Genomic DNA, 25,887 nt, shown 5'->3' on the forward strand with positions numbered 1-25,887 from the left:
CACCGGCTTGCCCGCCTCCCCCGCCCTCTGCTCCCTAGCTTCGTGCCTGTGTCCCCAGCTCCCGAGCTCAGCCACCTCCTCTTCCCTCTCTCCCCTTGCTTGCTCTGGGCACCTTCCCAGTCTCAGTGATTCCTACAAGTTGGCCATCCCTACACTCGCATCAGGAACTGGTATCCCAAAGAGTGCGTCCAAATTCCCAAAAGAAAGGACTCCTGGGATTTGAGTTGCTGAAGCCAGCATTCTTAGGAGTTTTTGGGAATCCCCCAAATCAGAAGTTACTCTTGACATGTCCTAGATGTTCTCCACTAATTATCACAGAAACCTAAGGCGATCTGTTTCATTAAATTAAAAATGGTAGGTTTGGTAAGATTTACAGAACTGCAGCCTAGCACATATATGCAAGCCCAGGAAACACTCACAAACACAAAAAAATCATGTGACTTGTGGACCTACAGGTCAGGCTGACCGCCCTGCATAGAACTGAGCTTGCAGAATGATTTCCAGCTGGGCGTGGTGGCACATGCTTGTGATCCCAGTACTTGGGAGGCTGAGATGGGAGGATCTCAGGTTCTCAGTCAGTCTCAGCTACTTAGTGAGGCCCTCCGCAACCTGTTTAGCGAGACCCTGTTTCAAAATGAATAGAAACTAGGGCTGGGGTATAGCTTAGAGGTAGAACGCCCCTGGGCTCCATCCCCAGCATCACACACACACACACACACACACACACACACACACACACACACACACAGAGTTCCTGGAATGGCACTTGCAGAACGTACCCCGTGTGCAGAAACACAATGGTATTTGTGTCGTCTGCAGCGACGGAGCTGGAGGGAGCACACGCTGATCGTGGCGTCGGCCCCAACCAATGTCGCTCCTGTGTCCTGACCGCCTCTCCCTTATGGCTGCTGCAGATGCCTGCCAGCGTCTACCTTCCCCTTGAACTCTGCCTTGTGGGGCTTTATATGGGATTCCTTCAAGCCAGGAATGCTGGGCGTTCCCCCTTAGCTTGTGCAGCAGAATTATAATGCCTATTCTTTTTCTCCAAGACCCCATACGATCTGGTCCCCAATTACCTCTGCCGCTTCACTCCCCGGTCTGTGCCGGTCTCCTGAGTCTTTGCCACAGCTGCCTGGCTCCTACCTCAGGACCTTGCAGTCACTGCTCCCTCTGCTGAACCCCTTTCCCAGACACTCATAGGCTTTCCCAGCCTCTCTCTGCATCCATCTCCAAGGACCTCAACTGCGACAGGGCCCCGCAGGTCTGCTTGTCTGTCGTCATTTCTCCTACTCTCTAAAGGTGTTTCCCCCTCTTTATGTTTTGTTATCTGCTACATGCCCTGGGCTTGGTGCGCACATAGTAGGTGCTTGATAAACAGGGTGAATGAAGGCAGAGGGGCTGGTGAACACGGGCCTCTTTGAGGGGGCTCCCGATGCACTCAGCAGTGTCTGAGCCCTTGCATACACCCCCTGGTCTGCACCAGGGCCCCTCCCCACCGCCTGCTGGGACTGGACTCTACCCCTGCCAGCAAGGAGGCCCAGCAGGGGAAGCACCGGCACTGTTAGTGGGGTGCCTGAGAGGGGCTATCTGGATACTAAGAAGAGTGGCTGTCCCCTGTCACTTGAAGGAGTGCTTCGTTGCAATGTCCCTGGGTGGGAGCCCTTCAGAGGCCCAGTGTCTGTATCCTGAGGACTGTGCTTCTGCCATATTTCCAGCAGCTGCAGAAATAGCCCAGCCAGGTGGCTAGAGGTGATTAAATGCCATTTCATGTGTCACCTCCTCAGGGGACCAGGCACTGGGCTCCCAAGGGAGGGGCCTTGGTAACAAGGTCCCCAGGAATGGGGCTGTTCTCCCGTGGGAGCAGCCGGGCCCCAGAGGGTAGAGCTGCCATCTCGCCCAGGCTGCCTCCCTGCCGCCTGAAGAGGTGGGCTTGGCTGTTCCCCCAGTGACCTGGCGCTGTCCCTGTCACTTTATACCCTGGGGGGGTCCCGAGTTGGTAAAGAAGGAGGGAAGGGCTGGCCTTCAGGGTCCTTTCCCAACAGCTGTTTCATGAGCACCCACTACTGCCTGAACAGTCCCCTGTTGTGGGCTGTGCCGCACATCCTGTGCCTGCCTGCTACTTTCTCTTAGGCAAATCACCAAAATTTCCTGAGACTCCAATTTCTGCCTCTAGAGGTAGATGGCTGGGTGGATGAATGGAGGTAGAGCGGTGCATGCAGGATCTCTGCAAGGGTCTCCTCCATCTCCTGATTCTCTTGTATTCACAGCAATGGGCATACAGCAGTCACTGCTAAGCACTCGTATGCGGATTATCTCAGCACCTCAGCCAGCCACACCTGGGCATGAAGACTCAGTGATGCCGAATCCTTGCCCAAGGTCACGTTCCTCCTAAGTGGCAGAGCTGGGACTGTCACCAACTCCCAAACCTTCAAGCTTTCCAGTTGACTACGGAAATATATCTGCCAGGAGGCCAGGCAGCTGATGTGGGTCAGTGAGCCAGGCACGGGAGGCACAGGGCGGGCGAGGTGGGAACAGATGCCAAGAGGGGACACGCAAGCCACACTGGACGCGGCCCACACCCAGCCGGCGTGCAGCCGAGACATCTTAGGCAGCGCCTTTCCAGGGACCGGGCGACGCCTGGGAGCGGCTCACCGGTCCACAGAAGCAACTAAGCAGGTTCATGGGGGTGGAGCTCTGTCATTGGGCGAGCAGAGGCAAAGGGTCTCAACCGGGCTCCAGTGACCCCCGGTGGTGCACGGGGCCGGGGCATTGCATCCCCAGCCATGCTCAGCCTGTTCCCTGGGACGCCAATGGCAGCTTACATTTCAGCAAAAAATATACTTAGCAACTTGCAGAGTAAATGTGGAAGCAGATGGGTGTGGGGTGTAGATGGGGAATCATGGACCACATTTTCTGCTGAAAATCCACTTGGGGATCTGTGCTGTGACCTACATTACTCGGCCTCCCCACCCCCACTTTCTCTCCCTTGGAGAGCGTCGTGCTGAAGGAGCGCAGCTTCCATGCGTGGTCCAGCTCCGCAGGGGCATCCCTGTGCCCAGGCCTCCCTCCATTAGCAGCACCTGACTCTGACATCTGCAATGTGAGGCATTCCTCGGTCCCGGAGCACCAGGAGAAGTCAATTGACAAGGGACTGCCCCAAAGAGGAGGGTGTTGGAGGGCCGCCATTCATCCGCTCCGTTTTGGAGGGCAGACTGCCCCCCCCATGGGCCACACTGATAAGTGGCATCCAAAATGGAAAATAAATTATCCACTTGCCACTGTCCTACTTTTAACTCTGAGCTGCTGCTCGCATTAGCGAGTAGGCAACAGGAGGCTGAGAGACTGGGAAGGAAAAAAAAATTCAACCTGCTGATTCCTCAACTCTGTGGTTTGTGCAGATGGCAGATCGCTTGAAAGTCATAATGCCCCTTGCAGAGCACAGCGAAACAGTGACACACGAAAGAGAAAGCTGCGTGCAAAAGCAAGCAGCCCCGTCTCTGCAGGACAGGCTGCGCAAGCCCAAAGGTTTAGGGAAAGTTACGAGGACAAAAGCAAGCAAGTTCTACCCGCTGGCTCTGCTGCCCCCACCCGCCTTCCCCGTCCCCGGGTGGCTCGGGACCACCAGCTTGGAGTTTAACGGGGGACGGCTTGCACAACAGACTGATTGGAACTAGCTCGGGGTGCTGAGCTAATGCAGCGTGGACTGTCCTCAAATCCTAAAGCTCTGTGGAGCGGCTGCGTGCGCAGTGGCTGCCGAGCAGGATGGCACGCCCGAGTCCACTGGGGCCAGGGTGCAGCAGGCGAGTGGTGCCGGCCGAGCACGGGAGAAGATGGTCAAAGAGGAGTCAGGCTCGGTGAACACGGGCCACCGCTGACTGCAGCCAGGCCCAGGAGAGAGGGGCCACAGAGGGGCCACAGTGGGTGGCCCGTTCTGACTATTCAAGGGAAGCTTGACGGCTGTTGTTTTCTATCCAAGGTCTGATTTTTTTTTAATATTTGCAATTGTCTCAAATCAAGAAAAACAAACAAGAAAATCCAGTTGTCCTGGGTTTCTAAAACAAGTGGGAGGCTTAGTCAAGGCACAGCTGCGGGTTTCCCACTACGGTCCATGCCTGGGCGGGGGCCCCACGCGGCCCATGCCCTGTGTGGCAAGCGGGTGCCCTGGGCCTGCCAGGCAACCTCTCCAGGCTGCGCTTTTCTAATCGGTATTATAAAACATTCTCTATGTGATTACACTGTACTAAATTCTGAAGTGCTATGAAATCTTGGGAAAGCGCCATTTTAATGGCTCCTTTGTACGGTTCTACCTAGTAAAATGGAGATACGATGCCTACCTAGTGGACTCTCAGGAATACTCGATAGAATAAAGCCAGTGAGACTCTGGGTCAGTGCCAACCGGTGGGGTGCTGTCTTAAACAAGCCCTCTGATGTCCTGTAACTAAAACAGATCCTCTAGGACCCAGAGTCGGTGTTTTCAAAAAACCAGAGAAAGTCTGTCAAGATTTATAAGAATAATTATGCTTGCAGGAGTTTATTTCCTCAGCCAGGAGATTTGTTTTTAACTAAAGGATAAGGGATTTGAATCTCTTTGACAAGGCTTTAGGAGAGATGCTGGTCTGGCTGTCTTTTGTGGGCTACGTAGAGAGGAAGCCACCCTGTGGGGATTCACTGTGGGCAAGGGGGGGGGGCTCAGCTCACCTGCCCTGACCCAAAAACAGAGAACCCACAGTGCCACCCCGTAAGCCCACTTTGTTCAAAACAGGAAGAGGAGGAGGGAGCTACTTCATTTGGAATTGCGAGGAAAGCCAAAGGAATCGAGCTGTTTAACTCTAATGGGGCGTAGACCGATATTTTATCAATAATCCAGTGTCAATACTGTGCCATTTGCCACGATCTCCTACTGAAGTCCATTTTGTTTTTTCAAAGCCCATGAAATTGAACCTTATGTTCCCCGTGCTAATTAGTCACAAAAGGTTCCTTGCTCCACACTGATTAACAGCAACCAGAGAAGCTAAGAGTGCACAGCAGGGCGACAGGCTCACGGACACACACCTCTGCGGTCCAGCAGGCTGCAGCGTGGCAAATGCTGGGCCAGGGACGCCTGGACTGGCCGAGTCTGGCAGGGGGATGCTAATGTCCTGGCCGGCCAGGGACCTCTACTCTGACTCCGTCTTACCCCGGCCAACTTGTGGCCATCTTGCTAACTCAATTTTTATCAGGGAATTCAGCCAAAATGTCTGACTCAGGGAGGTGTTAATTCCCAACTCACTTCACAGCCCAGGGAGTTACTGGCAAGAGATGAGCAAGGACTCTGCTCAGGAAAGAGTGTGGCTTCCCAAGACACTGAGATCCAGGCCCCAGCACCACAAGTCAGTGCGTCAAAGGACAATACAGCCCTCCAAACAGTGTCTTTTATCCAAGGAACAAAGGTGTCCTTTATCACAGCGGCACAATACAATTATGCTTCTCACAAAAGCCCCAAGATAATTAGAAAGCCATGAACAATCGTCTTGGCTACAGTGAAAGGAAAGAAGGTAAGGGGGGGGCGGCCCTGCGATGTCTTCCTGGAGATGCGAGAGCCAGGCTACAGGAAGGAGCCCACTCGTTAGTTACAGCATCTGTCGCCCCAGGAAGGGGGCCGACCCCCGCGCTGTCGCAGTGAAAGTCAACTCTTACTCCAGCCCAGGAAATCACACCGTCCCAGGGCAGCCTTCCTCAAATGCTGAGTCGTAATCCCATCTTGGAGACCCAGGTTTTTCCTATGGATTCTCACGCTTTGTGTTTCCATGATGACAAGAATGTTACAGAAATAATGTCAAGATCATCCATAGCATCTGGAAACTATAAGAACCTAGGAGAGCTTCCTTATGTCGGTTCCCCTAATTCCGAGGATGCAATGATTCAGGCTAGAAAGACTGGAACAGAGGGGACTGGTTGGGGGAAGATGGTGACCACAGTAACCACCCTGCCCTAAGATGCTTCCCAGCAACAGGACCAGAGAAACACGGGCAGAGGGTGTCGACACAGAGATGTACCAGCGTGGCATGGGGCAGGTGCAAGGGAGCCTGCTGTACACCTTAATGTGCAAAGATAGGGCTTCAGGAAAACAGAAATGCCCATCATGTTAATGGATAATTTGGAACTGGAATCACCCTGTAAGGGCATAACAGGTAAATGCCTTTTAACTATGGGGACGGCACTAGGGATTGAACCCAGGGACTTTCTACCTCTGAGTTTCATCCCCCAGCCTTTTTAATTTATTTTCATGAAACTGGGCCTCACTAAGTTCCTGAAGCCAGGCTCAAACTTGCAGTCCTCTTGTCTTAGCCTCCCAAGTGCAGGATTATAGGTGTGCACCACCACGCCCGGCTCTTTTAACTTTTATAAGAGTTAGAAAGGGCATAGGACGTGAACGTCATCTTAAGCATGTTCACATTCCAGTCAGATTGCAATGGGAACAATTTAAGTCTGCAGCAGAAGGAGAGTTCGAGAGCTTTCTCCCTGGCCTATCTCCTGAGCCCGAGGAGTGCTGACACACAGTTTTGCTTTGGAAACACCCAGGAGCTGAGGAGAAAATTAATCCTTCCTAGGACCAAGATCTGTGAAAGCATAAGACCACAGAGCCCCAAATTTACTTGGGAACCTCGAATCAACAAGGTGCACACACAGAGGTGGAGTCTCTGTTTCAGCACCATGGACAGCTCTCAGAGCACGGCTGGGTCCCCGGTGTCCCTGAGGACTCCACAAGAGAAAGCTCCGGGTCTGGGACAGGGGCCCATGAGACAGGTACTTACACGAAGAAGGGCATCAGCTGGACGAGCGTCTCCTTCTTGGGGCTGGCAGCAAACTCGGGCACCATCTGGATGACCTTGTTCATGACGCTGCGCAGGTAACTCTGCAGCTGCTTCCTGCGCTCCTCCACGAACTTGGCATCCTGAGGACAGACAGGAGGCGTGCGATCACTCAGCTGCTGTCCTCACTCCCCTAGGAACGACCCCACAGAGTGCGCGGGGGCCCCGCCACCCCCCAGAGCATCCATGCACGCAACTGGCCTCCACGGCTGTATCCTGTTACGCAGTCAGTGACCAGAAGGCTGCGCGGGATGCTGTGGTTATTAAGTGGGGGAGCAGGTCCAAGGGCTACATGCAGTGTGTGCCCATGAGTAAATGAATGAGCGAGTGAGTGATCAGCAGGTATGGCTGTGATTTCTCGGGCACCACAACATGCCAAGGATGGTGCCAGGGGCCAGGAACAGAGCAGTGCGCACCAGTGGCCGCTGCTGGGGCTCTCCTGGAATTAACAGGCTTGTGATGAAGACACAAGCCAACCTGGTGACCACACAGCAAACCTACAATTACTGATCACACTAAGTGCCGCCCTCCAGAGCACATGCTGGGTTTCGCCTTTATAGCTTTTTGAAATATGACTTAGTAGTCACTGATTAAGGCAATTTTTTTTTTTTTTTGGTAGTACTGGAGTTCCTGGAAACCCTTCTACCTCTGGGCTTCACTCCCAGATACCTGTTTTTTATATTTTTATTTGGAAACAGGGTCTCTTAAGCCAGCAAGGCTGGCTTTGAACCTGCGCGATCCTCCTGTCTTCGCCTCCCAAACGCAGGGATTACAAGCATGTGCCACCACATCCGGCATGATTAAGGCAATTTTATTCAACAATTTCCAACTTCTCTTCAAGATAAGGACACCTGGCACACTCCTCCGCACCCTGCAGTCCCGCCCCCAGCCGGGGTGGTGTGGGGCAGCTTTCTGAGGGCGGGCATAGGCGCCCAGGCCAGGGTGGTCTCTACCAATCAGTACCCAGAGCCGGGTGCTCCTGACGCACACTGCCCCCGCTCCACTGCACCCCATGTTGGCCTGGCCTTCCTAGGTGGGGTGGCTTCAGGGGCGCAATCAGAGCCATTGCACAGGGTCTGGGCTTGGGCCTGTGCAAAACCTGCTGCTGCGCCTTGAAACTCTTAACAGTGCTGCAACAAGGAGTCCCACAGACTCCACAGCCCGTGTGCAGCGCCCCTCTGCAGCGGGGCCTGGCTCACAGCAAAGAGGCCCTGGGCAGCTTGGGCACGGCGTGAACTGAGGCCACCTTTTCTTCTGGGCTGAGGAGCAAGTGGGGGGATTGGTGAAGACAGAGAAGAGGGGGACAGGCCAGTCCACCCTCACAAGAACACACACATAGTCTGATGAGTCACACTCCATAAGAGAGGAGGCCGGACACCACGCGGGCTCAGCAGGCCCTACGGGCTGTGCGCCCAAGTCACCCGACGAGAACAACTTCGAGGAGGAAAGGTTTCCTGGGGCTCAGGCTCCAGTCCCAGGGCTGGCTCTGAGGCGTCAATGGTAGTGTGGCCATAGCGTGTACAGTGGACATTGTGGGAGCTGAGCAAGGGGAGGGAGTGAGGGCCATGAAACAGTCCCAAGGCCACACTCTACCTGCCTACATTACCACCAGTACATCCACATGCATTACTGGCCCGTCAATGGATTTATCCACTGAGACTAGACCCTCAGGATTCAGTTATTTCACCTCTCAACATACTCGTTTGCCGACACAGGGGCTTTGCCAGGGGGCTCTGTGAACCATAAGAGCACCCCTCTCTGCTCCCCTATGTTGGTGCAGAGCCCCCATCCACAGCGGGGGCTCAGTGATCATTGCTCAAGTGAGGCCACACGCTCAGAGAGCACCTAGGAAACCTGCCTAGTACCCAGTCCCCGATGGAGTGCTCCCACCAAGCCCTGCCAAGGTCCCGGGCATGGCACCCGCGATCCAGGGTTGGCAACTCACAGGTGAAGATGCAGGATGCCCACTGAAACCTGAAGCTTGGATAAACACTGAACATATTTTCAGCAAAAGTACATCCCGTAGTAGAAACCCTGTCCACACAGAACTAGGACACCCTTGCACTAAGAAACCATTGGCTGTTTATCTGAAATTCAAATTCTACCGGGCACCCTATATTCTCTCTGGCAAGCCTCCTCTGAGCACCAGTGGAAGGAGACCTAGGGGACAACTGTTGCCAGCAGGGGTCCCTCGGGGCCCCTCCAGTCACCTGCTGCCATGAGCTGCCTCGGTGGGACCTTCTGGCAGAGAAAAGGCAGCTCTTGAACTGCCAGGGGCCACTCCAGCATCACCAACAGCCAACCCATCCCCAGCCAGTGGCTAAAGTCTCATGTACCCTGGGAAGATGCAGGCCGAGTTGGGACCAGGTGAAGAAACCTGGCCAAGACAGGGGAGGGTCTTCCAGCCCAAGAGGAAGCCACTGGGCTCCGCTCACTGGGTCTGAGGGCCAGGTCCTGCTCCCTGGTCTTCCAGCTTCAACCTGTCATTAAGCAATTAGATGGTCTTCCTTTGGAAGGCAGTTAATATGCCAGGTTAGTGCTAGATTTTAATCACGCCTAGTTTTTAATCTGCATGAGAAACCCTCAAGGAGACCTTGAGAGGCTCTGCTGTAGTAAGACAAGAAAGGAGCTGGTCAGCCCTGGAAGAACTTGGGGAGGTTTTCTCTTTTTGGAAGAGAATGCTCAAAAGATTCTAAGCAACAAGAAGAGATTAGTGATGGCCCTTGTACTGCACGTGGGCTGGGCTGGGCTGAGCCATAGAGTCCAGGGAAAGTGAGCCCCCTGCAAACGGGGGCTGGAGGATTCCACCCATGAGTCCAATCTTCCCATCCTCACTGGCCTGGTGCCTCCTCTCAGTCAGGTTCTGGCAGCAGGGCTCATTGTCCCCTGGAGGAATCGCAAGTCCTTTCCACGTGCTCATTCCTCGCAATGGCCGGACCCCAAAAGCCCATGCCAGGTCCTGCTCTAAGAACATCCAATGGGCAACAAACTCAGTTGGACAACCAACCAATCTCTACCTGAACTATTCCAAGCAGCCAATGGGGTATGTGAAGTCTTCCTCCATGCTGGGCACTCTGGGCTCTCCTGTACAGCATCCCTGAGACACCTGAGGCTGGACTGAGGCCGAGGGAGGAACTTCTTCAGGAGCTGAGCTCAGGTATTCAACTGGGGAGTAAGTACAGCCTCCCTCAACTCACAAGGCAACCTTCGGGAGAAAAGTCTATGGCTTTTCATCGGGCTTCCCAAACTAGGCTTTGGTCCCTAGGAATTCCACTGTGGTTGGGCTTTAGCAGACACCATCTACAGTGTGAAAAGGAGGACCCCTGCCATCCAGGGCAAGGCAGGAGGGGCACTGACCTCCACCCTCTGCCCTGGACGCCCTTTCCCTCAGGTCTCCTCCCCGTTGGCCTGAATCTCTGCGCGCAGCTTGGGAGAATGTGACCTGAGGGACTGGAGACCTCAGCATGGTGTGGAAGCCTGTGTTCTTCCCAGTGACTGCAATGTTTTGCTTTTTAAGACCGTTATTATTACTATGCGAGAAAATGTGGTAATATACACACAATGGAATTTTACTCAGCCATAAAGAACAAAATTATGTCATTTGTAGGAAAATGGGTGGAATCAGAGCATAGTACGCTAAGTGAGATCAGCTGGTCTCAGAAAGTCAAGGGCCGTGTGTTTTCTCTTATATGTGAAAGCTGGAGAGAAAATAGAAAAAAAAGGGGCTTCGGATAAATGAGGAGACAGACCAATGGGATAGGACAAGGGCTTTGGGAGAGGGAAAAGGGGAAGGGAATGGGGAAAAAGACAAAAGAATCAGTTCAAAGAATGTTATGTCCATGTATGCAGGTACCACTACCAACCCTCCTAATGCGCACGTGTGTGGTGGGATGTGTGCGCCACTCTGAGCCTCACTGTGATGTATAGTTACAATGCAGTGACAAAAGTATAGAAAACTTTAAATGTGTCAAACACTAAGCAGATTCTCATGAGACCTCGTGATCCTTCACCTAAGAAACCATTTGCAGGCTGCTGCCGAAGTCCACCGAGAGGTAGCAAAGGCCCCGGGGAGGCATGGGGTCCAGATGCCCTCTGTGCACACAGGATGAGAGCAGAAGCCCAGCCCGCAGTGAACTGGTCCTTCAGAGACCCTTCTGCAAAGGGCACCTAAGAGACCAGTGTCTCCCAGGGGCCAGCCCACAGCAGAACCACCCAGAATAACCCCAAGGGGGCTTGGAGCACTGGTGGGCGATCTGCCCTATTCCTCTGGTGGCTGCTGAATGCGTCCCTGCTGCCCGTGGCCAGCGCCCGTCTGCGTGGGCTTCCCACCGCAATGCCACCGTCGGGTACAGTATTAACAGATGGCCCTGGGAGTTAAGCCCACCTCAAAGAGAACAGCTGGGGCTGTGTTAATGGGAGTGGCTTTTTTCCCCTCTAGAAAAGGCTGATTTTACTTTGAGCTCCAAGAAAATAAGTTAGCGTCAACGTAAGGACAGCTGTTTTGAAGGCGATGGGCATGGACCTGGGAGGCGAGCTCGGGCCCCACCCTGAGCCTTCCCCAGCTTTTCCCCTGGTTCCTCCTGAGACTTGCCCTCTGCCCTGTACACCCCGCTCTCCACGGCACCTCCCCGGCATCCATCCTACACATGAGTGCCCGATGCACAGAGCGACTGCATTTCCAGAGTTCCCTCTGTGTTTGCCTAAGAACATCACATTTTATAAAATACAACAGAGGGCCCAGGATAGGGCAGGGCAGGGAGCGCAAAGAAAATCATGACCCTGTCTTTCTCACAGGCAGCACAGAAGCTAAAACATCCTCATGGACAGTAAAGAATGGCGGGAGTGGCAGCTGACACTGGCGGGCTCTCTATGGGACACCGCTCAGTGTCCCCTGTACCTGTTCTCTTGCTGGACTCTCAGCATGGCCTCACAAGCAGGCCCATGTGACCCCCACGTTGTTCAGGTGAACAGCAGAGGTGCAGGCAGCTGAAGAGGCTGCCCACACTCATGGGTCTGGTTCTCTCAGAGCTAGATTTGGACTCACATTCCCTGGTTCCACCATCGGCATGTCGCCAACACCCTCAGGAGACAGAGGGGCTTCCCAAGACCCACCTGCCTCCCCGGGAACCCCGGTGTCTGACTTCCCAGGTAACCACTCAAACAGGACCAGGTTGGCCTGGAGGCTGGACTCCGATGGCCTCTGGGTGAAAGACTGTCTGAGATGGGAAGAAAAAGGGCCAATTCAGGAGGACTCCATGGACAAGAAGTCTCCTTCATGCGTCCTTCACAAGAAAGCTCAGGCAGTCCCGTGTGAGGTGTGGGGGTGCCCAAGGCTCCCCCCACTGCTCACAGATCTTACACTCAAATGGGAATGGCAGATCACAGCCCCGGCGTGGGGCAGCTCATGGAGGGGATGCCCATGAAAGCGTGGAGACAACCAAACAACACCCCATGGGGCCACTGGAATGTGCTCGCTCATGTCAGAACAGAAAGCAGGTCGGCTTCTCCCCTGGCCTCTGCAGACCTGAACGGCTAACACAGGGAGCAGCCCGTCTGTCAAGGAGAAGCAGGGCCCATGAGGGCAAGAGGCACGCTAACACCCTCCCCCCAGGGCTTCCCTCAGCTTCAACAACTACAAGACCCTTTATTACCAGCCGATGAGGTGCCCGGCACTAGGGACGGGCTAACCCACATTACCTCGACATATCCCTGCATAGCTTTACAGAGTGGATACTAATATCTCCATTTCCAAATGAAGAAACTGGGGCTCTAAGAGCCTTCCGCAAGGCATCCCGGCTCAGAGCCATGCCATGTCTGAGCTCAGCTGCCACAATGCTGGCCTGCCTCTTAGGACCAGCGGAGCTAGACTGCAGGGGCCCCAGAGCTTGCTAAAAACAGAAATAAACCAACTGGGCCTTGCGGTTCACACAGGGTGAACCAAACACCAGAGTTCTAAAAACTTCCCTCTTGGCACAGCTGTAAGTATTTGTGGTTGGATGAATTCTCGGCTCTCTATCAACAGAAGCCCAGCCCGCGGGAGGGTGGATTAGAGAGCCTTCATAGAAATGTCTTTTGTGAAAGATGGGTTGGATACGACAGACTGTCTCCCCACAGGCAGGGGCCAGCCTGGCCTGTCTCTTCTGCTCCCGCCCCACAGTGTCCTGCACAGGCCGGGCCCTCTGCGGGACATAGCAAACGATCCCTGTGGCAGGACAGAAGGGGCCTCTGAGGCGGTAGAAGCCTGGTTTTCTCTGTTATTGACTTTGTGGCTGGGGAAGACTGTGGGCTGGGGCCCGGGAGGGGTGGGGAAGGCCGGCTCATGCATTTAATGGGAATATCTCAGAAGGAAAGAAAGACACTGTCTATGTACAAATATGTCTCCTCCAGGACTGGCCAGCGGGGAACACAGACCACCAGAGGGGCCGCACGCACAGCCAGCTGGAAAGGGGCGGCCAGGACTTGATTCCCCACAGCGCAGCCTTGTGGGAGGTGGGGACATTACTGCCAGATAGCTGACATTTTTATGGGAAACCTCAGATTTGAAAATCAGTTAAAATAATTTAAAGACCATGTGAGGCAGGCCTGGTGGTGCATGCCTGTAATCCCTGTACTTCAGAGGCTGAGACAGGAGGATCAAAGTTCCAGAGCAGCCTCAACATGTAGTGAGACTTGCATCAACCTAGTGAGACTGTTTAAAACTAAAAATAAAATTGGGCTGGGTGTGTAGCTTGGAGGTAGAAGGCCCCTGGGTTCAATTCTTAGTAACACATATACACGCACGCATGCATGCACACAGATCAAACGTAACACAGGCCACATAAGGCCACCAATTTAGATCATGATCTACCAGAATGCGCCTCTCCTTGGTACACTTGCCCCAAGGCGCAGCGGCTCAGGCCAGGGGCCGAGAGGCTGAGCACGCCGCACCAGCTCCATGGGCTTCAGTTTCTTCATGTGTGCAACGGTGATGTCTACAATCTCTCTCTCAGAGGATCGCTGCGCAATCACATGAAGGAAAGCACACAAAGCACAATGGAGGCCCGTTCTCAGCACGCAATAGGAACCCCGTATGTAATAGATTTCCCCTCTAGAAGAAAGCATAACTCAGGTCCTTATGCCTCTAAAACTGCCTTATTTTTTGAGCAATTTAGCCCTACTTGGTCAAATTAAGTATAGTAGACTGTAATGACTACACCCCAGTATCTGTCCCAGAGAAGCTCTCATGGCGGGCCACGGGGGCCACAGAAGGGAGGTTTACTGCAGCGCTGTTCTGGAGTAGTGGGAGTCGGAGTGACGCGCACCTGAAAAGTCAACCAATAGCCGTCACGGAAGCGAAGCGCAGAGACGCGCGGCCACGGGGTGGGGGTGGAGGCTGAGCGTGCGGGGCGGAGGAAGCGTGGAAGAATGGGAGCTGCAGCCCCAGGCCAGTAAGTAAACCCAAACACCCATGACAACGCGGCCTACGCTAGAAGAAACCCACGATTTCCCGGACAGGAACCTGCGAGAGCAGCTGCCTACGGCGGGAGAAGAGTTGACGACACAGAGCCTTAGGGTGACCAACTGGACAGGGTGGCGAGACTGGGGACAACAGCGGCTCACTGTTTTGTAGCTGAGGTCCAAAAAAGGAAAATAAAAAGGAGAGAGAGAATTTTCTTGTCCACACCTATGTACAACAGGGACCTCCCTCCACGGGAGGATCCTGGGTTCTGAAGCTTTCTGCCAAAAATACCTCCCAAGTCCAAAAACTGCAAAGGCTGGGCCTGAGCGCCACTCCAGCCAGGCATCCCCAGGGCGCCCCAGTGCTATGCTGCGGCCCTCCCCAGGGCCGCATGGGGCCGCTGCCCTTGTCCTGCCTTCTCTGCCACTGCCCTCCATGGGCCTCGGGACAGCACAGTGACAGATGGCCACACACACTGCCAACCCCCTCACCACCGACCACAGAGTTCCCTTGGCAGTGTGTGACGCTGTCTCACAGTCTGCTAACGGTGCGCTGGTCAGAGGGGGCCCAGCTTCGAGGTTCTCAGACGTTTTAGTAGCAGCGGCGGAGGCATTACATGGGGCTGTCTCTGGTTGTCCTAATGCAGCCTCCATGAGCAGTATAAATCCCTCCTGCCAAGGCCACGGATGTGGTGGCGCACGCCTGTAATCCCAGGACTTGGGAGGCTGAGACAGGAACATTGTAGCTTTGAGGAGACCTTTAGTGACTGAATAGACCCTGTTTCAAAAAAAAGGGGGGGGGGTCATGTTGGTACATGCCTATAATCTCAGACCTTGGGAAGCTGAGACAGGAGCATCACAGAGTTTGAGGACAGCCCAAGCAACTTAAGACTCTCAAAAACCTAGAAAACCTTGCTTCAAAACAACAACAAAAAATTAATTAAAAGAGCTAGATGTGTAGCTCAGAGGTAGAATGCCCCAAAGTTCAATTCCCAGTACCCACTCTCCCCAAAAAAAGATAGTGTTGACCTAGGTACTGGGTGCCAGGGGCTGAGAAGCACGTGGGACCTTCATCTCTAGTCTGTTCACATTTTGTGGACAAGCCTCAAAGAAGTGAAATGTTGTGGCCAAGATCATGCGGCCTAAGAGCGGCAGAGCCAGGACAGGGACCGGTGCCAGGGCCCGGCTTCCTCCCTCTGTTTTGCCATCACACCCCCGAGGAGACTCCTTCAGGGCCGGACACGGCTCGGGAGAAGCAGGTGGCCTGCAATGAAGCAGACCCCAGAGCCGCTCCCACACAGCCACGGCAGAGATGGCAGCCTCGAGGGCCGGGCCAGATGGGCAGGTAAAGATGTGACCCACAAGACAGAGACAGCCGGGAGCGCTGGCGAGCCGGGGTGCTCAGCAGGCATTGCTGGGGGAGCGGGAGCCTGCAGGGCTGGCCCTTCTCACTGCTAATCTGGATGGTTACATGAAAGCTCTCAAGTCCCAAATCACTTGGGAGCTGATTTAAATGCTTGGTATCATGGCGCAGACCAAAGGAAATATATCTGCAGCCCTTCCAGAAACAAGTGAAGAAATCCATAGGTCATCAGAACAGCTCTGTAAGGCTGATGCCACCCCACTGTCAAGCTCCCAAGCTGTGCTCTGGGAGGTGGGCCCACTCCAGGCTTCCCGGGCCTGGTGCAGTCAATCCAGACACTCTCCTGAGCAGGGCCGGGGATCCACTGGGGTGACCTTTCTCTAGATTCCTGCCAGTGAGTGAATTGACTATTAGACACCCCCCCCCACTGCACCAGGGACTAGACGTACAAAACATGGCCTTCTACTGAATCTCTAAACACTCTCTCAAGGAGCGTCCCTGTGCGCTCTAGATAAGGATGCTGAGACTCAGAGAGGTGAATTAATGTGTCCATGGTCACGCTAACGAGTATCAGAGCTCAAGTTGAACCCAGGTCCATCCGACCTCCAGGCCCAGCTACACTGCCCCTTTGTTGATTCGGGGGCATGTACAGAAATTGTCTTCAGGTTACAAATCTTGCTGAGCCCTGGAGCGTCTTGGGTGGGGGCTGCACTGGAGGAGGTTCTGGGCTGAGAGCTGGGGAGATGAGAGGGGGTGACAGACACTCGTCTTCTGGGACCACTGAGTTTAGTGCAAACCGGATGGGTGAGATCAAGATGGTGGTGGCGGTGATGCTGGCTGCTGTGACTGACAGCTCGCGCAGTGCAAGCCTCGTTGTCAAGCATTTCTCATGTGTTGTCTGTAGTTATAAAAACTGACCGATAATGGAAAGCACCACTGCCAAGCCCACTTTGCAGATGAGGTCACTGGGATACTGAGGATGCTTGTTCAAGGTCAAACAGCCACTGCGCGGTGCTCACCAGGTCAGACTCTGGCCCACTGTACTTTTGCCGCTGTCAGAATAGCAGAAGTAAAATAAATTGGCCCTGAAAGCTGGTTTTGGGAAAGGTGAAGCTGAGGCCCAGCCTGGCTGTCTCCTGCAGTCCCGGCCTAGAATTCCGGCTTCTGAACATCACTGGATTGTTGTGTAAATGTCCGAGGAACTCTACTATGAAGGGATTTTGACTTTGAGGCTTCTAGTAAGTCTGATCTAAATAAACTCAGGACACTCCAATCTCCTTAACGACAAGGACATCTTTAATCTAGACACCTGGGGCCTTCTCAACGTACCACAGCACAGGGCACTGCCTTCGGGGATGCAGCAGACACCCCCTCCCCTCCCGGGGTGCCCTGTTGCTGGGGAGTTGTGGCCCGGCCAGAGGCTACATGTTCTCAGCCCTTCTGCATCTAGGTAAGGTGGAGAGACGAGTTCTTGTCCATCAAATGTAGAGATCTGAGGTTTCACGTATAGCCCAAGGCATCTGAGAAGTGGACGTGCCTCCCTCTTCCCTCTTTCATGCTCTTTCTTTGCCTCTCTGCTCACTGGCAAAGAGAATGCTGAGCCCTAGGAGCTGGCAGAGTATGGCCCATGCACCCAGTCCAGCTTGCAGTGTTTTCTTGAGTTTTCTTGGAACACAGCCATTCCCCTCCAATTCTGTGTCCATCACTGCTCTGGGGCTATCACGGAATCCAATAGTTGCAACTGAGCGCGCATGGCCTGAAAAGTGGGAGATAGTTCTTGTCTGCGCCCTTACAAGAAAAGCTACTGAGCTTCCCTAGTGGGTGGTGAAGGCTCCGGATGGAAAGGTCCTGGACCCACACATACATTGCTCGCTGCACACAGATGTTCGTGAGGATGAACAGGACCATCCTCGTGAAACAGCTCAGGCTTTGAGGTTTATCTAGCCCTCTGAACAGCGATACATGAGGAGAGAGTGCAGTGAGCTGGCAGCCTCCACTGCACACCAGTCACTAGGCTAATGGGCCAAGCCCGGAGCGGTGGCACGAGCCTGCAATCCCAGTACTCAGGAGGCCAACACAGGAGGATCGCAGGCTTAAGGCCGGTGCGCATTAACTTAGCGAGACCTTGTTTGAAAAAATAAGTTAATAAAGGGGGGCTAGGGCTGTTAGCTCAGAGGGAGAACCCCCAGGGTTCAATCCCCAGTACCACAAAAAGAAAATGATTATGGGGCCAGCTACAGACATGAGCAACTCTAGACAGTAGTAGGGAACACCTCTCTCTGCTTTTAATCAGCAGCTGACGTTTGCCGGGGCGCAGTCGATCTCGGGTTCAGTGCTCTCTGTGGGAGTGGGACCTGGGCTGGGGCAGGGCCCTGCCTGTGAGGCCTGGCCATACCACCTCCTGGGCTCCTAGACTTTTCAAGTCTTTCCAGCTTTATCATCCCTGCAAGAAGGATGCTAACCAGAGTTGTGTACTGGGCACCAAGTAAGGAATGAAATACGGATTCGTGCTACAGCACAGATGAACCTTGAGAACACCCATCTGTGTCACAGGAGATTACGCGGTCCGCGATCCCATCTATGAAATTGGCAGAAGCGACAAACCTACAGGTGCCGGCAGCGGCCCGGTGGTCGCGTAGTCCTGGGGCCCGTGGAGAAGGGGGGAGCAACTGCTCATGCCTGTGGCTTCTTGCTAGGGTGATGAGACTGTTCTAGAACTGGCTGGGGCAATGGCCGCACAAGTCTGTGAATGCAGTAAAAGCACAGACCTGTACACTCTAAATGCTGAGTCTCACAGTGTGTGAACTGTGTGCCATAAGGCTGTTACATAGGAGGAGAGGACGGGAGGGAGGGCAGGGGGAGGAGGAGGAAGGAGCGCACGACTTTGGCAGACTAGTCATATCCAACCAGGATCCTGCTGAACCACTGAGCAAGGGAAGCTCCTCCCTGCTGGGCCTGTCATTCATTTGGGGAATGAAACCAGCACAGAGGGAGAGAAGGGAGGGAGAGGAGGAGGAAGAAACCAGCTCTGGGACCACAGGAACCTGGATCCAGCCATGTCTGAAGCTGCCTCATCCAGCTCTTCAGTCGGTCTAGGAGGACTTCGCTCAGCTCCTCAACAAAATTTCGATTCTTTCCGAGCATTCTCCACTCGCTGCAGGCCACAGACACAGACCCTCCTCCTCTGGCTGCCCGCCCCGGAGCCTTCCAGCTGCCCCCAACCTAACCCAACCTTCTGATGCACAGGCTTGTCTGGGAGGCTCCCTCCTGCCGGGCAGCAGCTTCCCAGAAGCCACAGGGGCTCCTCCTCCAGCCCAAGACGAGTCTGCACCTGGACTGCACCTGGGGCAGGGCTAGGAAACTCAGCTGCTTAAGCACAAACAAACCCACAGACCGAGCTACTTCCCACAAGCACTTACTTCTGGTTAATTATTCACCTAGCACCTGTTTCACAAAAAGAACTTAGCAGGGAGAAAGAGGGAGGCAGGCTGGGGAGAGTGGGGCCACCCGGAGCGGCAGGGGTGGGTGGCGGATGCACACGCAGGGAGCAGCACCGTGGTGTTCAGGACGCCCCTGATCCCGGGCGGGCGCTCCACAGCGCCCCGGGTGCGGCTCTGATGAAGCCTGGCAGCATCTCTTCAGAATGGCATTTGTAAGTTCATGAGACGAGAGAGAGGATTAGAAAGAAAACCACTTGTACTTAAATGTGGCTAAGAACACGATGACGTGGCAGCGCAGAGCCTCTTTGCTGACTGGTTCAATAACAAGATCTAGCCGCAGGTCTCAATGCCCCAGTAACTTCCAGGTAGTGATGAGCTTTAGTGGTGCCTAGAGACCTCTGCAGCCGTAGTGCTGTGACAAAGTCCCAGGGACCGCTGCTGCTCTCATGGTTGGCTGCCCAAGCTCACATCTACAGTGCATGTTTTAGGTCGTGAAAATAAAAGGATAATTCATTTTCCTGGATCACCCCGATTTTAGCCCCTAGAAAAAGAACTGGGCTAGAAGGTCAAGCAGAGCCCCTGAGCAAGGGCCCCAAAGCCTTGGTTTTCCCATCTGTGAAACGGGGCCAGGGATGGTGCCTGCCCTCTGTGGGGAGCTGATGGGGGCGAGAAATGTGTAGCTGAAGTTTAAAAGGGCCCTACGGCCAGGGAACCCCATGCATACCTCGGCCCGGCAGGGGCCACTGCCTGCAGTTCCACACCCTCCCTGGGGGCCGGGTGCGCTCCAAGCCCATCGTGACCTCCCTGGACCTGTGCAGTGACCTCACCGTGACTGCAGAATGAGAAACCATATGCAAGTGGAAACTACTGTATATTTACATCAATAAGTAGAATTATTTCAACATTTTTCTTTAAAAAGTCAGTCTTAAAGTTGGGAGGCTGAGACAGGAGGATCGCGGTTTGTGGACAGCCTCAGCTACTTAGTGAGGCCCTCTGCAACTCAGTGAGACCTTTTTTTTGTGGTACTGGGTGTGGAACCCAGGGGCTTTTATACCTCTGGGCTATATACCCAGACCTATTTTATACTTTATTTGAAAACGGGGTCTCACTAAGTTGCTGAGAGCCTCACTGAGTAGCTGAGGCTGGCTTCGAGCCTGTGCGATTCTCCTGTCTCAGCCTCCCAAGCACTAGGATTACAAGCGCGCGCCACCACGCCCAGCTAGTGAGACCTTGTTTTAAAAATAAAGAATAAAAACTAGTGCTGAGGGTGTAGCTTGGAGGTAGAATGCACCTTAGTTCCATCCCCAGCACTGCAAGAGAGAGAGAGAGAGGGAGGGAGAGGGAGAGGGAGAGAGGGAGGGAGGGAGGGAGGGAGGGAGGGAGGGAGGAAGGTCGGTCTGTCTTGGAGGCCCTGTTCAATATCATTCATCTCAAGGCGCAGCTTGGCTGGAGAGCCTGGACCAGCTCAGGATAACACCCGCCATCGTGTACTCTGCTTCTTTGCATAAAAGCAGGGGTTGAGAGTGCATAGGCCTGTTGAGGTTCCAAAAGACAAGTAGGCCCACAGCAGAAGTCCCAGTCTTGGCCCTCTGGACACCTGCCTAACTCAGGCCAGTTACCCCTTCCTCCTGGGAGGTTCCCAGTCCCCGGCTGCAGGCAAGCTGGCTCACTCCCTAAAGACCTTTCAGAAATAGAGTGGAGGGTCTCATCTGCTAGGTTAGGATATGCTCTGGTCATTGGTTTATTTAAACCCCAAGGACTCAGACTCACACCCAATAGAAATCCTCAGGAACAGCAGTGGGGAGCTGTCCTTGGTGCTGACCAGTGGCTCAGGCCGTGACGGCGCACAGACCCGAGGTGCAAGGAGGCAGGGACTCAAGGCCTCCTTGCAGAGGCTGGAGGGGCTCCACCATCTCTTGCTGCTTGGGTGCTGGAATGGTCGCCACACACACCGGTTTCCTGGAGCTCAGAGGGAAGTCTAACTCATTAGAAAAGGGTAGGCAATTATGTTCAAGGAGTTCCGGAATCAGAGCGGTTAAGGCATCTGCAACCCTCGCCACAGCAAAGGTTAAGGCACGATTTCCCAGACCTGCCATAGCACTCATAGATGACAGAGGGAAATGCCCCAGCCAGCACAAACCTTTGTTTCCCTGCCGCTCCGGCTGAGAGTGTGCTTTCTGCTGGGATTCCCGGCTGTGGGAGGGGGACCGAGCAGAGGGCCAGGGGAGAAGATAAAAGGCGGAAATGAGGCTTAAGCAGGATGCCAGGGCTGCTTGGCTGGCTCATCCTTCTGGCTTCCCCCAAAGATTTATGGGCCTGTCCAAAGTGAACTATGGATCCATTACCCAGCGCGCAGAGGCGCTTCTGATACCCACAGCAGAAGGTCAGGCCGAATGATGGCTCACTGCGCGCTGCTGAGAGCACTTCTAGCCCGCTGTCTTCACCCTTGTCTTTCACCCTGGCTGATAGCTGCAGGTGCAAAGAAGCTCTTTGTTAAGTCGAAGACACTGCATGCGTGTGGCCCCTAACAATACTTCCTGTGACCTGGATCGCCTTCCTGGCGCGGCTCTAGGTTAAATCTGCGGCTGTTTTCTGTCACTCGGAGGCTGTCAGAGATGACCTACATTTTTTGTTTGTGTGAATGCTGTCGGTTTGCCCTCTCCCATCCACCCCTCAAGTCGCAAGGCTCTGTGAACACAGCCCTTACCTGGTTAGTTCCCTGCTGCATTCTTGATGGCTGGCCCATAGTGGGTGCTCGAGAAAGAGACACCGAGTGTCAGGGCAGACGGTGTTGCTCTCGCTGTGTCCGCCCTCCCTCCCCAGCCTGGGCACTTCCCTGGGCATTGCTCCGGCTCCTACGGGTCTTCCATGCTATCCCCCAAGTACCTCCGCCTTCAGAATTGCCGTGTTCTCTGCCTGGAGTTCTTCGTCTCACTCAACAGTTCATCCTGCTCACCAAGACCCAGTTCAGGCAGCCTCTGCCTGAGGCCTGATCTCCCCCTGGTGTGCCCACATCCTTTCCTCCCGGTGAGAAAGCTCAGCTTCCCCCACTTGCAGGTGTCCACCATGAGTGTGCACAGGACCTATTCACCCCCCACTCAGGGCTGCACACACCCTGCCAGGCAGTTACTGTGATCTGTGCGGGGCTGGGCCAGCGTGTGTCAGCACTGAGACGGAAACGCTAGGAAAGCAACCTTCTCTTTCTGCCTGAGGTGCTAAGCTGGACTGGAGAGAGACCAGCAGGGATAAGCCATCTTCTTCATGAGAGGGAGTCTGCCTGAAAACGAAGCCAACTCAGAAGAAAGTAGGCAGAGAGAGAAACCAGGAGACACACAAGCAAGGGAGTCACTGAGCATACCAGAATAAGACAAGACGGGCACCGACGGGACCATCGTCAAGCTCCTGGACCCAGCTGATCCTGGAGTCAGCCCTAAACCTCGCAGTTACATCAGCCAATGTGTTCTTTCACATTAAAAGTAGTTTGATTTGGGCTGGCGCCTCTCGCAATGGAAAGTGCCCTGATGACATCCTCCCCCTGTGCTCCCGGGGAGCTGGATTTAGCCCCCCCTACAGCACTCCCTGGGCTCCTGTTGGCTGGGAATTCCCTCAAGGCAGGAAATGTGTCCTGTTCGCCGCATCATCCACAGCCTTGATGTATCAGTCACCCACGAGAGACCTGAGGCACAAAAGAATGGTGTTCTTTCCTTGCTTCCTTTAAGGGTCTTGTGACGAGAACTCCTAGACACCTCCGGATCTCGGCTGCACCAGGGCTCTGCTCTCCAGATCTCTGAAGTCAGGGACCCTGGTGACAACAGGAAGGGGCAGGCCCGCGCTGGTGAGGAAATCCAAGACCCAGAGTCCCACACGACTGTGCTGTTTGCTCATCTGAACGTGATCTGAGGCCAGACTCATGCCTGAGCCCCGGCAGGTGAGGGGCTGGAGCGGGTGGACATGAGAATCGCCAGCTCTCACCCCTGCACACTTGCTTGTGCCCGACCCTTCTTCATCTGCTTAATTTTCCATGACAAACACCACCCCTCCCAGAGGTCTGCCCTCTACTCCCCAGGCGGCAGCCCTCAGAAGCCACCAGGGCTCCGCAGGTGAGAGGCGGGGGTCCTGGTACTTGGGCACGTGGCCCCCTGAGCAGCCAATGGTCTTGTGGCAATCGTCACCAAGGAAACGCAGGATGAGAAGGAAGGCACCTGACTCACTGGGGAGCTAGTGCTCGGGGATGCTGGCGGGGCATCACCAAGACAGACCCCCACTGACGGTGTCCACACCGGGGCTCTGTTGGTGGCACGAGTGGGGAGCCTGGTGCTGCTCAGAAGAGTCGGCCATGCATGAGCCAGACCTCGAGAGGACTCATTTCTGCTGGGCAGACCCCACGGCTCCAGGTCGCCGACCTCCCCTTGTCTTCAGGGGCTCTGCACTGAGCTGGACCTCGTGAGCACCAGTGTGGCCCTTCTGCCATTCACGCCCATGCCCACACCTGCCAAGCTCACCCCACCTCCACATGACGGCGACCTCTAAGACACAAAGTGGATCTCGTCCTTCTCCTGCTTAAAATATTTCAGGATAGGCCAGGCGTGGTGGTGCACACTTGTAATCCCAGCATTCGGGAGGCGGAGACCAGAGGATCACAGTTCAAGGACACTCTCAGCAACTTAGAGAGGCCCTTCACAATGCAGTGAGATCCTGCTTCAAAAATTAAAAAGACTAAAAAATAAGGCTGGGGGTGTAGCTTAGAGGTGCAGTGTCCCTGGGTTCATCCCCAGTACCACAAAAATAATTCAGGCTATAATCATCATCATCATCATCATCATCATCGCACTGAGGACTGAGCCAGGGGCGTCCAACTTCCAAGCTAGATTTCCAGCCATATTTTGCTTTTTACTTGGAAACAGGGTTTTGCTAAGTCTCTCAGAGCCTTGCTAAGTTTCCGAGGCTGGCCTCGAGCCTGCAATCCTCTTGTCTCAGCCTCCCAAGTACTAGGAGTACAGGAATGTGCCACCAGGCCTGATTCAGATGTCATCTTTAAACAAATAATTAACCCTGTGCAAATCTTGCAAATGCTGCAAAGGGAAAAATCAAAGGGCCAAGAGAGCACCCATGGAGGGAGACAAGTTATTTTGGGCAGTCGAGAAAGGGTGCTCTGAGAAGGGGACCCCAAACTGAGACAGATGGGAAAGATCCGGCCACGGCAAGAGGGAGAAATGAAGTGTTCTAGAAGACACTGTCCATGCAAAGGGCTTGAGGGTTTGAGGCTGAGTGAGGTATAGGGCAGGTATAGGGCAGGCAGGGATGACGATCCCTTAGCCACCAAGATACTGTGATTCCATGACGGCGCACAGGCAGTCCTGGGCACGGTGCCCGGCGGGCACTCAGCGCCCACCAGGCAGCCTCTGCTCTTGGTGAGATGGCGAGAGGGGCTTGTGTGTTCCCTGTGAACAGGAGGCAGGCTGCCCAGGTCGGGAGGGAGCGCTCAGAGCCCGTTTCAAAGGCCCCTCGGTGACACGCAATGGTTCTGTCTTCACCCGCTTATGAGGATCAGGCCCTTAACTCCAAAAGCTTCAAAACTCATTACAGAAAAGAACTTTGCTTTCTCCCAGAAGGCAGGAGAGCTGCGGAATTAAATGATGAGGATGTTCCGAGGGACCGGAGGAGCTCAGCGCGCTTGTGAACTGGCGGGGAGGTCCGCTCCCCAGAGAGGCAACTGAGGCCGCGCCTGCACCTCCAGGTGCCCCAGCTTCCCAGACCCCACTGTGCAGAGAGAAGCTGTGCAGTGGATCACGGAGCCCATGTTAAGGAGCACAATATGGGGCCCGACGTTCCCGCAAATACCCGCAAATTCAGCTTCTGCCGTGAGACACTATGCAGGTCCCTCAGTGTGTAGAGTCTAAGGAGAAGTCGCTGCTCTCTCAGAAAATCAGACATGTAGCCGGGCGTGGTGGCGCGCGCTTGTAATCCCCACGCTTGGGAGGCGGAGACAAGAGGATCATGCAGATTCGAAGCCAGCCGCGCTGGCTTAAGAGACCCTGTTTCCAAATAAAAATATAAAAAATAGGGGTCTGGGAGTGTAGCCCGGAGGTAGAAGGGCTTCCAGAAACCCCAGTACCACTAAAAAAAAAAAAAAAAAAAAAAAAAAAAAAAAAAATCAGACACGTAAGTGAGTGTGAACACCACTGTGTCCTGGGGGTGGGCACGCAGGGCACGCAGGGAGAAGGGGGCGTGGCCCCCAATGCAGAAGAAATGCCAAGACCAAGGGAGGCCCCAGAAAACGTAGAGAGCCCAGGAGCTGGTCAGGAAAGTGCCCGGTGGAGAAAGGACCAAAGTTGTCAGGCATGGTGGAGCCTGCCTATAATCCCAGGACTTGGAAGGCTGAGGCAAGGGGATTGCAGGTTCAAGGACAGCCTCCAACTTAGCAAAACCTGGTTTCAAAATAAAACATAAAATAGGGCTGGGGGATATAGCTCAGAGGTAGAATCCCCATGGGTTAAATCCCCAGTCAACACACACACACACACACACACACACACACACACACACACACACACACAGAGGCAAGGAAGGAAAAAGAAAATCAGAATGGCTAAATGTCATGACCAGGTCATTTATCTCATTAACAGAGGAAGTATGAATAAAACCAAGATGACAATCATCAATAAAATTTTTTTTTAGAAAAGAAAAAATATATACTGTTGACTTATAGCAAAGACAAGGTGAGACATGGTTTCGCACCCATCATGTTGGCAAAATTTGCGTATACTCTAGGTGTAAGGATGCTAAGGGTGGTAAG

General features: G+C 54.1%; 1 protein-coding gene across 2 annotated transcripts in view; it reads right to left on the minus strand.

Annotated features, from left to right (window-relative positions):
- The window catches only part of SNX29 (sorting nexin 29), a gene marked incomplete at its 3' end in the record, with an annotated part of 442,960 nt that overhangs the window by 12,244 nt on the left and 404,829 nt on the right, over positions 1-25,887 (minus strand). For both annotated transcript variants that reach the window (XM_080703361.1, XM_080703360.1), the window contains exon 19: positions 6,795-6,934. In XM_080703361.1, the coding sequence (XP_080559487.1) occupies positions 6,795-6,934 (140 nt within the window). The remainder of the gene's footprint in view (positions 1-6,794; positions 6,935-25,887) is intronic.

This window comes from Muscardinus avellanarius (genome assembly GCF_963383645.1).
Source record: "Muscardinus avellanarius genome assembly, chromosome: 10".
Classification (NCBI taxonomy): Eukaryota; Metazoa; Chordata; class Mammalia; order Rodentia; family Gliridae; genus Muscardinus; species Muscardinus avellanarius.